The sequence below is a fragment of the Microtus pennsylvanicus genome, chromosome 10 (genome assembly GCF_037038515.1).
Source record: "Microtus pennsylvanicus isolate mMicPen1 chromosome 10, mMicPen1.hap1, whole genome shotgun sequence".
NCBI classification, from domain to species: Eukaryota; Metazoa; Chordata; class Mammalia; order Rodentia; family Cricetidae; genus Microtus; species Microtus pennsylvanicus.
The window spans coordinates 90,545,472-90,559,816 of record NC_134588.1 but is presented as its reverse complement, the minus strand read 5'-3'; the positions used below and the strand labels follow the sequence as shown (position 1 = coordinate 90,559,816).

The following is a 14,345-nucleotide window of genomic DNA, read 5'->3' as shown; positions in this document are numbered from 1 at the left end:
AAAGGCCCCTGAGCTCAACAAGAAAAGAAAAATTTCTTTGTAACAGTTGAGAGCCCTAGCATTTCATCTACAACCGGGAGAATGAAGATGACATCAGAACCAACCTGGTCCAACCTGAGTAAGAACAGCCAATCTCAGACTAGGCCCCAGGTGTGTGGAGACAAGACAGTTACATTTATTTCCTCTTTTCTAATTTGAGAGGTTTCATGTAGAAGAAAATCAGTGTGTTGGGGTTGTGGGAGATACAAACACCATCACCATGAAGCTGAGCTGTGTCCTGGGGGCATGGGCTCTTTATGTTTGTCCTGCAGTGCTCCTGGCAACCCAGATGTTCCCAGGTAAGGAATGTTTGGATGTTGGTGTGGAAATGAGACAGGCCTAATGTTGAGGGGGAAAAAAAACCTCAAAGGTTAGAAAATGGACTGACTTTGGCTTCTCAAAGAATCCCTGTTTAGGTGGGACAAGGACAGATAGAAGACAAGTCTGGTGTGCGGGACAGAATGGCTCTCTTTTTAAATAGAAAAATTCAGATATTTTCCATCCTGAAAGTCCCTTCTGACTATGAATCCTTTGCCAGCCGCAAATCTTATCTCTTGTTTTTCTAGTACAATTTCCTTGGAAGCGTTGCGTGGGTTTACTGTCTCTCCCTCACGTCTCACCCACCCTTCAGTGCTTGCAGCGTGACTTCCACCGAGTCTGGGACCTCTGCATTGATGAGGCTGTTGCAAGCTTTTCAGATTTTAGCCGGATGGATTTCTTTGCCGGCTTCGTCTCTCTCCTGTCCATTTTTCTCTGTATGCTGCTCGGCTGTCTTGTGGTCCGTCAGTAGATTTCCTTCCCTCCTGTGAACTCCAGAGTTCTCCACACTTTGACCTCCCCTCCCCCTCCCACTCTTCTTTCTTACGCTAGTGAGACTGCAGAAGTGTGTCTGCATGGCTTTGCTGCAGCAGTTGTCTGTTTTAGAGCTCCAGGGCACGCTCCCAGCTCTAAGCATGCTTCTGATTTTTGCGTTTGAGTATTAAGCCTTACAAAAGACATTTGGACCTGTGCGTGTCACAGGTACCAACACAGCGTGACCAGATATGAATTCATCTGTCCTCCAGACCCTCACTTTTTTAAATTCATCTTTTTCTTTATCTGATCTCAGCCCCTTGCACTGGGACTCCCCTGGGTTCTTGGCTGGAAACCCAAGAGGCATTCTAAACTCTTTCTTTAACGTCCTCTGAAGGCTCGACTTTGGAAAATTTCAACTCCTAAATTGCTTTCACAACCAGTTCCTTCCCTGAACCACTACAAATACTTTTCTTGGGACAAGCCTCGATCATCTGTGACTGCAGTTGTGCAATGACTTCCTTACTAATCGTGTCTCAGCCTTGTCTCTTTGGAATGAATTTTCATTCTGCACCCAGAGTGACTTCTAAAATTCAAGCATTTGTCATGGCACATGAAGTCCCAAACCTGGCATCTACTAAACCTCTTCAGCCCCTTCTTCCACCACTCCCAGAGCCTTCCCACTGCTACTCTGACAAAGGCTCAACCAGCCCATATTTCTACTCACAACCCAGGTTCTTATCTGCTCCCAAGGCTTTGCATGTATTTTTAGCTCCATCTGCAATGAACTCTGCCATGGCTCCCCAGTTCTCTTCCCCTTTTAAATTTCTAGGTATCCTTAATTACACCACCTTGGTAGCATTTTCCCCAAGAAACCCTGTGGGACCACCTTTCTGCCCCAGTGTCTGCCTGAGACACTTTGTTCTTATTGCTTGCTTCCACACTGCAATGATCCTTTCACGTGTTTGGTCTTCCACCAAACCGAGAGCTATTTGTGGGAGGCTCGGGGATTTCGGTTTTGTAGCAAGAACTACATATGGTCTTGGAATCACATACTTTAATTTCAAGCCTCCTTTCTAGTTACTAGTTCTGTATCACTTTGAAAAAGTCACTTGAGGTAGAAGTAAGTAGTGTGTACCTGTAATCTCAGGACTAGGGAGCCTGAGGCAGGAGGATTGCCCCCAGTTCAGGTCAGCCCGGGTTATGTTGAAAATACCAGACCTTCCAGGGATGGTCAGGATGCAAAATCCTATTCAAACAAAAATCACTTTTAATATATCTGAGTTCCCTTTCCTCTGTTGTAAAAATGAGAATGATAGGCCGGGTGGTGATGGCACAAACCTTTAATCCCAGCACTTGGGAGGCAGAGGCAGGCGGATCTTTGTGAGTTTGATACCAGCCTGGTCTACAAGAGCTAGTTCCAGGACATGCTCCAAAGCTACAGAGAAACTCTGTCTCGAAAATAAAATAAAATAAAAAAGAGAGAATGATAATACCTTTGATAGGACCACATAAGGTTTATTGAGTGGCAATGCCAGCTATGCCAACAAGGCTTTAACATGTTTTAAATCAATTAACTTTAAGTGTGACTGTTTCATCTGTGTGTGTCTATGTACCACGTGTATGCCTGATGCCTGCAGAGGTCAGAAACGGAAGTCGGATCCCCTGCAACTGTAGTTGTACATGGTTGTGTGCCACCATGTGGATGCCAGGAATCAAGCTTGGGTCCTCTGCAAGAGCAGCAAGTATTTGTAACAGCTGACCCAACTCTCCAGCCCTGGAGTTTTCTTTTGTTTTAGAAAAACAAAGCAAGAGAAGGCTGAGTGTAGTCTTATGACAGTGAGGGAACTGAAAAAAGGTAGCACAATAGAGAAGAGGGTGAGAGGCGCAAAGGAAACACTGGGTGCTGAAACGCTGAGAACTAGGAAGTAGACTTGATGGGGAAGTCCACTGGGAGCGGAGGAGAACAAAGGTGCCTGGGGCAGGAGAGAATGGAGTGGACAAAGAGGCGCACACGAGTTTGGGGCTGGGAGAGGAAGAGAAGGGCTAAGGGGACAAGGAGCAGTCAGAGCTGGGAGAAATGACACTTATCTATCCCAGGTCAGTCATCGCCCTAAGAGGGAGATTGATGTGGGGAGGACTTTCTAAGATTCACCCTGGAGACAAAGAATTGTTCCAAGGTTACCAGTACAGCCTAACTATAAATACTTAGCTGGAGAGAGGAGGATGGAGAAAGCTTTGCCATTGCTGAGGGAAGTTCAAGGGTAGAGGACATTTAGGTAAGAGATAATTGGAAAAAAAAAACAAAAACGAAGGTTTGGCCAGGTGATGGTGGCGCACTCCAGAGGCAGAGGTAGGCAGTTCTCTGAGTTTAAGGCCAGCCTGGTCTACATAGCAGGTTCCAGAACATCCAGGGCTATACAGAGAAACACTGTCTTGAAAAACAAAGAAAAAGAAAAAGAAAGAAAAAAGAAAAATGAAGAGTTGAAAGGGGAAGCAAGGAGGGAAGAGGGGCATATGTAGAAAACGTGTGTAGACAACATATTCCAAGGCTAAAGAGTCAAGTAAGTTTTGGGAAAAGGAGAATGGGGCCGGATGTCCCCAAGGAAGGTCAAAGGACTGAAATAAGCTATGTTTGGGCACTGATGTAAAACAAACAGTTCTTTTTTTACTTAAATCTGACATTCTTGCTCCGTTCTTGACTCTTGGGGTGGTGCTGTTGCTGGGAATCAAACCCAGGGCCTCAGGCAGGCTAGGCAGATATTCTCCCACCAGGCTTGCCTACCTGTCTTCCTTCCTCCCTCTTCCCCTCCCTCTTCCCCTCCCTCTTCCTGTCCCTTCCTTCATTCCTTTTTAAATGTACATGCGTGTATGTGTGGGATGCATGTTTGTATGTGTGTGGGTGTACATTCATATATATACATGTGTTAGTGTAGCTCAGGAAACAACTTCAAACGTCATTCCAGAGGTGTTTTCTTCCATTTTATTGTTGTAGTTGGAGCGGCGGGGCTGCATCCCCAGCACCCGGCCACCCCCACGGCTAGCTTTACCCGAAATAATTACACGGAAACTGTATTCTTTTAAACACTGCTTGGCTCTTTAGCTCTAGCCCTTACTGGCTAATTCTGATATCCCGATCAACCCATCTCTAATAATCTGTGGGCACGGGTCTTACCTGGAAGATTCTAGCCTACGTCCATCCTGGGTCGGAGCTTCATTGCGTGCGTCTGCCCGGGAGCGGGGCATGGCGTCTCTCTGACTCAGCTTCTTTCTCCCAGCCTTCCGTTCTGTTTACTCCACCCACCTAAGGGTGGGCCTATCAAATGGGCCTAGCAGTTTCTTTATTGCTTAACCAATGAAATCAACAGATTGATATATGACACTCCCCCATCATTTTATTTATTTATTTGTTTGTTTGTTTGTTTATTTATTTTTTAGACAAGGTCTTTCATTGGCCTAGTCATCACCTAGTGGCCCAGGCTAGCTGGCAGGCTGGCCAGCAACCATTGGGCATCTCCTGTCTTTAACTCCTTGCACTGGGGGTTACAAGGCTATGTTTGATCCTCCTAGATACAAGTTAAGCAATTTTTCCAACTGAGCTATCTCCCCAGTGAACCCCCACCCCAAGTCTTTCCTTACACTCTTTTAAATTTGATTTTGTAGGCCTGGTTCTCTAAAGTTTATGGGATGGAAAGCCAGGCATTGTAGTTTACACCTATAATTTAGTACTTAAGAGGCTGAGGCAGGAGTACAGTTGCAGGTTCAAGGTCAGCCTGTGCCGCACACTGCATAAAACATCAGCAACAGCAAAAATGGTCCAAGGATGGCGGGGTCACTACCTGAGAGGCTGTTGGGGATTAAATAGAGCATGCAGGTGACAGCAGTGTGTGACACACAGTTAGCACCCGGCGGATGCTATACTGTGATGTGCATCTTCCCTTCTACTACCTGCTGTGGGGTCATGGCTGTCATTGTCCGTTGGTTTCCTCACCCAACAGCTGGATGTTGTGCTGGTGAGTTCGCTCTTCTTTCATTCCCACGGCCCCCAAATTCCTTAAACCACAGTCCTTTTACTGGGAGGCCTGAACACCAGTGAGCCAAGATCATGGCCACCTGGCCGAAGGAGTCTCTTCGAAGGGTTTTGATACCTTCCTCTTCTCCTGACCAGACGGTTCATTCCCTGGGTCAGAAGAGGAGTCCTTGTGGAGGGCCATTCCTAGCCTCTCTCTAAGTTGCAGCATCATTTTCTGGCTCTCCCTGGGCCATCCCTCCTCAGCTGCCAGTTCAGAGACTCTGAAGTGTGAAGGACCTGTCAGCCCTGACCATAGCAGCTGCCACACTGATGAGGAAGAAGAGGATGTGATCCATTCCGGTGATGCTGACTTCCAGGTCAAGGGCTACAAGTTCAGCAAACCCTTCCATCTCATCGTTTCCTATGGTAAGGTCTGAGCAGTGTCTCAAACTACTCCTGATAGCCAGCCCAGTCAGGAAATGACCCTTCGGGAGCCTGGCATAGGTGGAAGTACTTATTTTCCCATCCTCCGCTTCCAGGAGACAGAACGTCCTCAGTCCTAGCCCCTAGAGTTGTTCTTCCCTCAACATTGGGTCAATCGTGAAGGCGCAGGACAGGGTGAGGAGGTGTGGTGAGCCATCCGTAACTCAAAATCCGATCTCTAAGCAAAAGCTGTGCCCCAGTTACCAGCATACTTTGAGACTAGAGGGGGAGGGCAGAGAAATAAGGCTTTGCCACTGTTAGGTAAGTTCAAGGGGACAGAGAGCATTAAGATGGGCCAGTCAGAGTTGGGAGTGCCCTGGAAAGTTTAGGGGATCTGTTAGGGGAATTACTTTGGACCCCCCGAGGGACGTGGATGACACTCCGCTCTTCCTCTGGGCTACAGACTGGCTGATCCTCCAAAGTCCAGCTACAGCCATATTTGAAGGAGACCCACTGGTTCTGCACTGTCGTGCCTGGCAAGACTGGCCACTGAATCAAGTCATCTTCTACCGAGAGGGCTCAGCCCTGGGTCCTCCTGGACCTAAAAAAGAATTCTCTATCGATGTGGTGCAAATGTCAGACAGCGGACTCTACCACTGCAGTGGCATCTTCAAAAGTCCTGGTCCTGGGGGCCGAGAGACCGCCTCCCCTGTGGCTATCACAGTCCAAGGTGAGAGTTGGAAGGAGTGTTGCTGTGGTAGGTAAGGAGTAAGGAGACCAGAACCATACAAATCTATGCTTCCTGGTACTCACAGAGCCAGAACCTAGGTTGTTGTAGATTTGCTCATTTATGGATCATTTCTAGTCCTGCCTAGAAGGGAGGGAATTAGGAAAAGAAGGGAGGAGGGAGAGAAGGAGGAGAGAGGAAAGAAATAAAAAGGGAACAAAAGAAGAGGAGGAAGAGGGGGTAGAAGCTGAAAAGTTCAAATGGGACCTTTAGAAAAGAACCCTTACCTAAAGGAACCAGAGGAAAGAATAATAGGTGGGGGGAATTATGGGTCTGCTGAGCACAGGATGGCTAAACTTTTCTTCACTGCTTGTCTTTTCCCTAGAATTGTTCCCAGCCCCAGTTCTCAAAGCCTCGCCTTCTAATGAGCTGCACGAAGGAGGCTCACTGACCCTGAGCTGTCAGACAAAGCTGTCCCTGCAGAGGCCACCTTCCCGCCTGCTCTTCTCTTTCTACAAGGATGGACGGTCACTGAGTATCGAGAACATCTCTTCAGAACTCCAGATCTCCAAAGCTTCAGAAGAGCACTCCGGCTCCTACTGGTGTGAGGCAGCTACTGAAGACAGGCAAGTTTGGAAGCAGAGCTCTCAGCTGGAGATCCGGGTGCAGGGTGAGTTGATGTGTATGTATGCCTGTGGGGTGTATATGAAACAAGACCCCAGAGGAGGAAGATGAAGAGGGCATGCAGGAGAGACGGCGCAATAATCCAAAGTCCTTGGTAATGGAAAGGAGCACAGAAAGAGAATGTCTCCCTCAGACCATGGAATATACACATTCAAGACCTGGGCTGGCCCTTGTATCTCCCTATAGAGATCAGGATTCTATGTAATATGAACATCTATGGGACCAGACAATATCTAGAAAGGGTGAGCCAGGATGGCACAGTGAGACCTCATCTCAAACAAACAACCTCTAGGAAGAGTGTCTATCAGGTTCTGGAAGTTACTATTAGGAAGACTGTATTTGAGTGGTGGTGCATGCCTTGAATTCCAGCACTTGAGAGGCAGAGGCAGGTGAATCTCTGTGAATCTGAGGCCAGCCTGGTCTATAAGAACTAGTTCCAGGACAGGCTCCAAAGCTACAGAGAAACCCTGTTTTTTAAAAAAAGAAGAAGAAGACTGTATTTGACCTGACACACCTAAAAGGAGCTGCCTAGGTTGATGAGAAAGCTTGACAATGTGCCAAGTGAAACATGGCAGGGACTCGTGATAATCATACTGAAGAGCGGGTGTCTCGGGGACCCGCTCAGAGAGGACCGAAACAAAGATGAAATCAGAACAATGGCACACACAAGACAAGGCTGAGCCCAGAGCTGACTTGCAGAAGTTAAATTCTGGCTTGAGAGAGAATCAACGGGCTGTCTAATAACGGGCTCCCTCACTAACGCTTCTCAAGCAGAGACTAAAATTTGCCTTAGGAAGGACCTAAGAGTCCTCAAGCCCTGGCTACCAGTGGGTACCACAGCCACTTTCAGAAAAGCGGGAAGATTGAGTCTGTGACCAAGCACAGTGGGTTCGCATCTTGTTGAGTTCAATACCAAAACAGGCATAGATGAAGCGTATGAGAGTGGGGAAGGATTTGTTACCAGTGTCGGGTGAGGAGAGGACAGGCAAAACCTTGCTTGTTTCCAAAGCAAGGCCCTCCTTAAACAAAGAAATCATGGGGGGGGGTTCATTAGACATTTTTACTCATGTAAGGGTTGGCCCATTCTTAACGATATTAAGCAGTGTATTCTGAGCATGGTCAGTTTAACTCATGCGTTAAGACAAGATAGTAGGCACATTTGGGGGCATGCTTCACTAAAATGAAGCGCATGCTTGGAAGATTAAGGTGATAGATGGGGATACCCCTGGGCATACTGAGTTTCATTTTAGAGTTTTAGGGGAGGTGAAAGAAAGAACACTTGGAAGACACATTCATATAGGAGTTTGACCTTGAAGGTGTCTGACTCACTAAGTAGCTAACAGTGTGAGGACAGGGCAGGAGTTAGACATCATCCCTATATAGGTATTATTTATTTATTATTTTAAGATAAGGTCTTGCTTTGTATTCCTGGCTGACCTACAGCTCACTGTGTAGGTCAGGCTGGGTTTTCATTTACAATGCTCCTTTGGCCTCAGCCTCACGAGCACTGAGATTACAGGTCTGCACCACCATGCCCAGCCAGGCTTTACTTGTATATGCTTCCTGCCCATAATAATTCAGGTCCCTTAAATCCTGCTGCTTCCTCCCATCTTGAATCCAGCTCTTCAAAAACCAACTGCTTCAGAGACTCCTCCTACGGAGCCCCCTGGTCCTCCGCCTCCACCACCCACTCCTTCTGCAGAACACCTGGGATTCTCTTCCTTCGACCCCCACTTCCATCACCAGATGCGCCTTCTTCTCAAACAAATGCAGGATGTAAAAGTTCTCCTTGGTCATCTGGTCATGGAGTTGAGGGACTTGACTGTCTACCTGAAGCCTGGTGTCACGAAGGCTGCTGACAAATGAACACAAACTAATTCATCTGTGATGTTCAACCGACGAAGCAATTCCAGCTGTTTCAGGACTGCGGGTGTGCAGAAATGGTTCTGCAAGCTGCCTTGGTAATTTGTTAGGATAATGGAGCTGTTTGAGAGAAAATAAACACGTACAAAATGGTACCCAGAATGTGCCTATAGCTGTATATTTTCTTTTGCCATGACAAGGTTATTCTGTACCTTAGACCAAGAATTTCTTTCTGTTTCCTAGAACAGAATTTAAAGAGAAGCAGTGGCGGTGGATTTAATATTGCAATATCAAATGGGGGAGGGCAATTTTTCCTCCCTATATTCCCACAGAAAACATTAAGCAATATCCCCTAGATGTTTGGGCTTTACACATGGTGGAAAGGATAAATATGCTACTTGAATTTAATAAGTTAAAATATTTACAAGTCAAGGCGGCTGCTGGCCATCCTGTAAGGCACAGAACAGCTAATAAAAGACTTCCTGTCCCTAAATTTTATTAGTGATAACACTATAAATACGGGGCTAATAAAAACTAGGTGTTAATCACTTTTTCTCTTCTAATTACTCTCCTTCAACGACTATTACTAGCATTTAATTAGCCCTATGATCTGAATTTTTATGTGCCTCCTCCTCTAAAAATCTATGCTAAAATCTTAATTTTTTAATGTGTCTGTGTGTGTATATACAACATGTGTATAAGTCCCGTGGAGGCCAGAAGAGGGCATCAGATCCCCTGGAGCTGTGGTTCTCGGCAGTTATGAGCTGCTCAATCTGAGCGCTGGAAACTGAAACCCGTCCTCTGAAAGCATAGCAAGCACTCTCAACTCTGAACTATCTCCTAGCGCTGCCCCCTCCATGTTGAAATAGTAATCCCTAAGGCAACAGCGTGAGCAAGTGGAGCCTTGGGGAGGGGATTAGGTAGTAAGGACGGTCCTCATGATTAGGGTCAGCATCTCTACAGAAGAAAGCCTCAAAGCTACTGAAGAAGCTGCTTTGTACACTTTGACCAAAATGAATGGCAGAAACAAGTTAAGGAGGGAAGGTTTAGCTTGGTTCACAGCTTCAGAGGGTTGCTATCAATCACAACAGGGGAGCACAGTAGCCTGATTCAGTCCCTGGTGGGAAAGGGTATATGTTCACATCTTGGCAGGCAAGAAAAAAAAATGGTCAGAACCAGGGGCAAGTATAGCCTTTAAAAGCCTACCCCATGTTATTTAATACTGCCAGGAAGGCTCCTCTGCTTAAGAGGTTCCACAGCCTGCAAAACTGCGCCAAATGCAAGCACTGAACATTCCAAACATAAGCCTGTGACGTGAAGTCCTAGCATTTCATCCCTGGCCCCAAAGGCTTATGGCCACCTCATAATACAAAGTGTATTCAGTCTAATGTCAAAAGTCTCTATAGTTCTAATAGTTCTGACGTTATTCAAAAGTCTCAAGTCTCCTTTGAGACTCAAAGCAAAAACTTAGCTGTGAACCCCTGAAAAACATGTCCCCAATAGATGGTGACACATGAAAAACATTCCCATTCCAAAATGAGGAAGCAAGGAAGGACTGGACCAAAGAATGACTGAAACCCAGCGGGGAAAACGCTAGGTCCGATAGCTCCAGGTCTCAGATACTTTTCTGTGATAAAACACCATGACCAAGGCAACCTCCGGTATAAAGGGTTTATTTATTTATACGGTTCTAGAGGAATACAAATCCACCACCATCATTGCAGGAAACCATGGCAGTAAGCACAGCCATAGTGGCAGGAATAGCTGAGAGCACAAGCAGGAAACAGAGAGAGGGAACTCAATATGTCATGACCCTTTTGAATATCAAAGCCTGCCCTGGTGACATACTTCCTCCAGCAAGGCCACACCTCCCAAGTCTTCTTAAACAGCCACCCATTAGGGACCAAGTATTCAAATGCCCAGACTGTGGAGAACATCTCATTTAAACCACCACACTCCATGCCCAGCGTCCAGAGGCATAATGTGACCCTTAGTGGGCTTGGGCATCCCTACCCCTGTGGCCCTGATACCTACAGCACACATGGGCTCTCTCTTTGGCCAGTTCCACTCAGTGCCTGTAGCTTTTCCTGGCAGATGTTCCACATCTGGTATCTCCAACATCCTGAGGTCTCCAGTACAATTCCGCTTCACCTACATGGCATCCCCCATTGCTTGCTTAGGGGCTGTCTACAGGAAATCTGACCATGTATGGTACACATTGCCTTGTTTCACAGACTTCTATCTGGAAACTCAATGCAATCCTTCATGACCCCTGTAACTCCATGCCTGCAAAGCCAGCACCATGTATACAGCACGAAGTTCTGCTGGGAGATAGTCAGGCTGTCTTTTTATCATGATCACAGTGGGTGATGCAGTCTATAATAACACTTTCCCACACAGTCCTTTGCCAGCAGGGTCCCCAGGAACTTCTTTCTCTTCAGGTCCTTTTTCTTCAGGCACTTGGAGCTCTCTCTCCCTCCAGCATCTTTTCTACTATCTCACCGCAATGTGTTTGCCTTCTCGTTCGTTAGTGATGCTAATCTCTGCAAGGATGACAGCTATTTTTCTGACACTCACTTTCCTGCGACTTTCATTGTAGTCACACTCCTTTGTTCTATGCATGGTCTACTATTGTTCATTCTCAAATGATGAGCGCTAGCCTGCAAATGATGCAGTAACCTTGGTTACTGCGACCTTTGGTTGATGAATTAAAAACATCACGTTACTAAGGCCTTAGCGGATGCATATTCTACCGTGTTATCCTGCATTATGTATAGTTGTTTTCCCACTGTGCTCCTGTTGTGCTATTTATTTTTTACAATATAGCCTGTAATAATTTACAACAAACACATACGCAATCACTTTTGATATACTACAAAGAAACAAAGAAATAGAATCACACGGATGGCAAAATGAATTTTATGGTGCTGCCTAGCATCTTCAAGAGTGTGATGATTCATCTTGATTGTCAACTCGATTAGATCTTGAATCAGTGAAGAGCCCTGCTACTGGGTGAGTCTATGAGGAGAGTTCCAGGAAGGATCTGAGTGTAGAAGGCATAAAAACTATGTGTCGGTTTATTTTTAAGGGTTCTAAGTTCTAGTTCTTCCCTTCAGCCCTCACAGTATGCACCAAAGGAGTTCACTGTAGCATTTATAATAGTGGAGAATTGGGAGGCAGCCAGGGCATTAGGGAGTGGACAGGACCACTTGGTGGAAGCATGAGGGGGTGGACAGGACCACTTGATGGAAGCATGAAGGGGTGGACAGGACCACTTGGTGGAAGCATGAGGGGGTGGACAGGACCACTTGGTGGAAGCATGAGGGGGTGGACAGGACCACTTGGTGGAAGCATGAGGGGGTAGACAGGACCACTTGGTGGAAGCATGAAGGGGTAGACAGGACCACTTGGTGGAAGCATGAGGGGGTAGACAGGACCACTTGGTGGAAGCATGAGGGGGTGGACAGGACCAGTTGGTGGAAGCATGAGGGGGTGGACAGGACCACTTGGTGAAAGCATGAGGGGGTGGACAGGACCACTTGGTGGAAGCATGAGCGGGTGGACAGGACCACTTGGTGGAAGCATGAAACAATAAATGTGATGCACACGGAGCAGCAAGGATGAATTTTACATGGAATTAATTTTAAATAAAGAAAAACATTCAGAATACACCATGTATGTAAATTACTAATGCTAAATATCTCCTAAGATTCACTATATAAACATATAGGGGATGGAGAGATGGCTCGATGGTTAAGATAACAGTAAGAAAAGAAGGACCCAAGAGAGGAAGCTTACAAAGGCTGAAGGCCACAGCCTTCCCTGCTCAGCACCGTGGACCCCTAACCATAGATGGACTTGAGGACAGATTTTGGAGTGTGCTTCTCCCCAAGCATCCCTGTTTTCTGTCACCTCATTTGTAAAACAGAACTAGTAATAATCCCTCCCTTGAGGACCCCCGTGAGGAGTGAATGAAGTCATTTTCCATCCGTGTGAAGTATGAACAGGGTACCAGTCACATACTGGTGCACTCCTTACATGTGAGCTCTTCTCCTTACCCCACGTCGCCTCTGAGAGCAGTCTACTTAGCACAGTACTTACCAAATCATGGCATATCTTGCCAGGAAGTTTTGCTGGGACAGACTTCAAAGAAGTCAAAGAATTACTCAAGCCCCGTGTGGTGATGCACGCTGATTGTCCCACCGCGTAGAGGGCTGAGGAAAAGAGGAACATTGGAGCTCACTTTAGAGCTTGAGACGAGGCCAGGCAGTATGACAAGGCCCTTAAAGGGGAAAAACAAAACACTAACAACAAAAATTTCCAAATTTGTTTGCATACTAAAGGACTTGGCAATGTGCAAAGGAAGAAGGCCGACTTGGGAGAAATTCGGAGGGAAACAGAGAATAAACAAGTGCTGGTTGGGGTTGTTCTCAGGTCAAACTCTGGGCATTATCTGTGTGGTTAAAGGGCTCTGTGATCGATTCCTGTGAGTTCACAGGACCACATAGTGAATGAATTTATGGTGTGATCAGACTTCTTCTGAAATACGGTAAAGGGGCTGAGATCTTTGTTCTTGAATGTGCGGCAAGGACAGCTGTCATGTGTATGGCACTCTTGTCGTAGAGGCGGTGGCCTTGCAGAAGTCAGACCATGGAGACCAGCTGTGGCTGACATGATGAGTCCTGTACCAGGCTTTTTCCTTGGGTCACCAACCAGCTCCCAAATCATGACACAGAGACTTCTTATTAATTATGAATGCTCGGCCTTATTTAGGCTTGTTTGTGGCTAGCTCTTTTAATTAACTTAAATAAACCTGTTTCTCTTTATCTACTTTTTCCCTCAGAGCTTTTCTTGCTTTCTTACTGTCTCTCTGTCTGACTGGCTAGCAGTTGCCTGGCTTCTTGCCATGGGTGTAACCCTTCTTTTCTCCTCACTCTTCTTCTCTCATTGTCTTCTCTCTCAAGCCTAGATTTCTCCTCCTATTTATTCTCTTTGCCTGCAAGTCCCACTTATCCTTTCTCTGCCTATCTATTGCCTGTTCAGCTCTTTTTTAGACCAATCAGGTGCCTTAGGCAGGCAAGGTGAAGCAACAACAAATCTTTACATCATTAAATAAATTCAGCATAAACAAAAGTAACACATCTTTGCCTATTTAATATACCACAACAGAGTTCCACACTGATCCCAAAGGAGGAGGCAGATGAGGAAGCAGGCAGGGTTCAGGAAGCATAAGAGCATTGCCTAAAGAAAGCATTCATCTCTGCTCTCTGTATCCAGCTCTGTCTCCAACTCTTGCTCACCTTATCAGATAGTTTCCTACTTCTCAGACCTACTTATCTGCCACGCCCCCACCCCCGCCTCGCCATCAAATCCTGCTCGCAAAGCAAGATCCAAAAGCGTCAGCATACTTTAAACAACTGGCCGTATTGTGCTCAGAGACATTTGCATTTTCACAGGAGAGAGCATGCTGAACCTAAAATATCAGGGAATTCTCAGAGGAACACTTGGTGCATTAGCAAAATTGGGGGATGCGATCCTGGTGATCTGATCACCAATCTCCTTCCTGCTAGAGTTCCAAGCAAAGCAGATGTCCTGGTTCTAAACAGCAGCAAGTGTGGGCAGGATAGAGCTCAGGGAGACATGCTATCGGGCTGGAAACTTCATTAAATATTTACATGAAAATTCAGGCTCCCCATTGCTCAGGTGTCCTCACGTGGCTCAGAGTGTAGGAGAACCAGAGCACAGAGGACTGATCTGAGTGGCCTTTGAGGGGCTGAGGTAGAGACTCTTCTTCCAGGTCACAAG

At 46.4% G+C, this 14,345-nt stretch overlaps 1 protein-coding gene across 2 annotated transcripts; it reads left to right on the top strand.

Moving 5' to 3' along the window:
* Window positions 1-206: 206 nt before the first annotated feature.
* Window positions 207-8,725, top strand: Fcrla (Fc receptor like A). Of its 2 annotated transcripts, none has more exons than XM_075989067.1 (5): window positions 207-338; window positions 5,000-5,269; window positions 5,730-5,996; window positions 6,379-6,663; window positions 8,299-8,725. In XM_075989067.1, the coding sequence occupies exons 1-5, from the start codon at window positions 260-262 to the stop codon at window positions 8,541-8,543; spliced, it is 1,146 nt and encodes a 381-aa protein (XP_075845182.1). In that variant the 5' UTR covers window positions 207-259; the 3' UTR covers window positions 8,544-8,725. The 2 variants fall into 2 exon arrangements, with proteins under 2 accessions (XP_075845182.1, XP_075845183.1); XM_075989068.1 differs by having other exon boundaries at window positions 5,108-5,269; window positions 8,299-8,722.
* The last annotated feature ends 5,620 nt before the right edge of the window (window positions 8,726-14,345 follow it).

Coding starts and splice junctions, on each gene's coding strand:
- Fcrla (XM_075989067.1), top strand. CDS start 260: ATGAAGCTGAGCTGTGTCCTGGGGGCATGGGCTCTTTATGTTTGTCCT. Junction 339..4,999: donor GGCAACCCAGATGTTCCCAG/GTAAGGAATGTT, acceptor TCTCCTGACCAG/ACGGTTCATTCCCTGGGTCA. Junction 5,270..5,729: donor CCATCTCATCGTTTCCTATG/GTAAGGTCTGAG, acceptor TCTGGGCTACAG/ACTGGCTGATCCTCCAAAGT.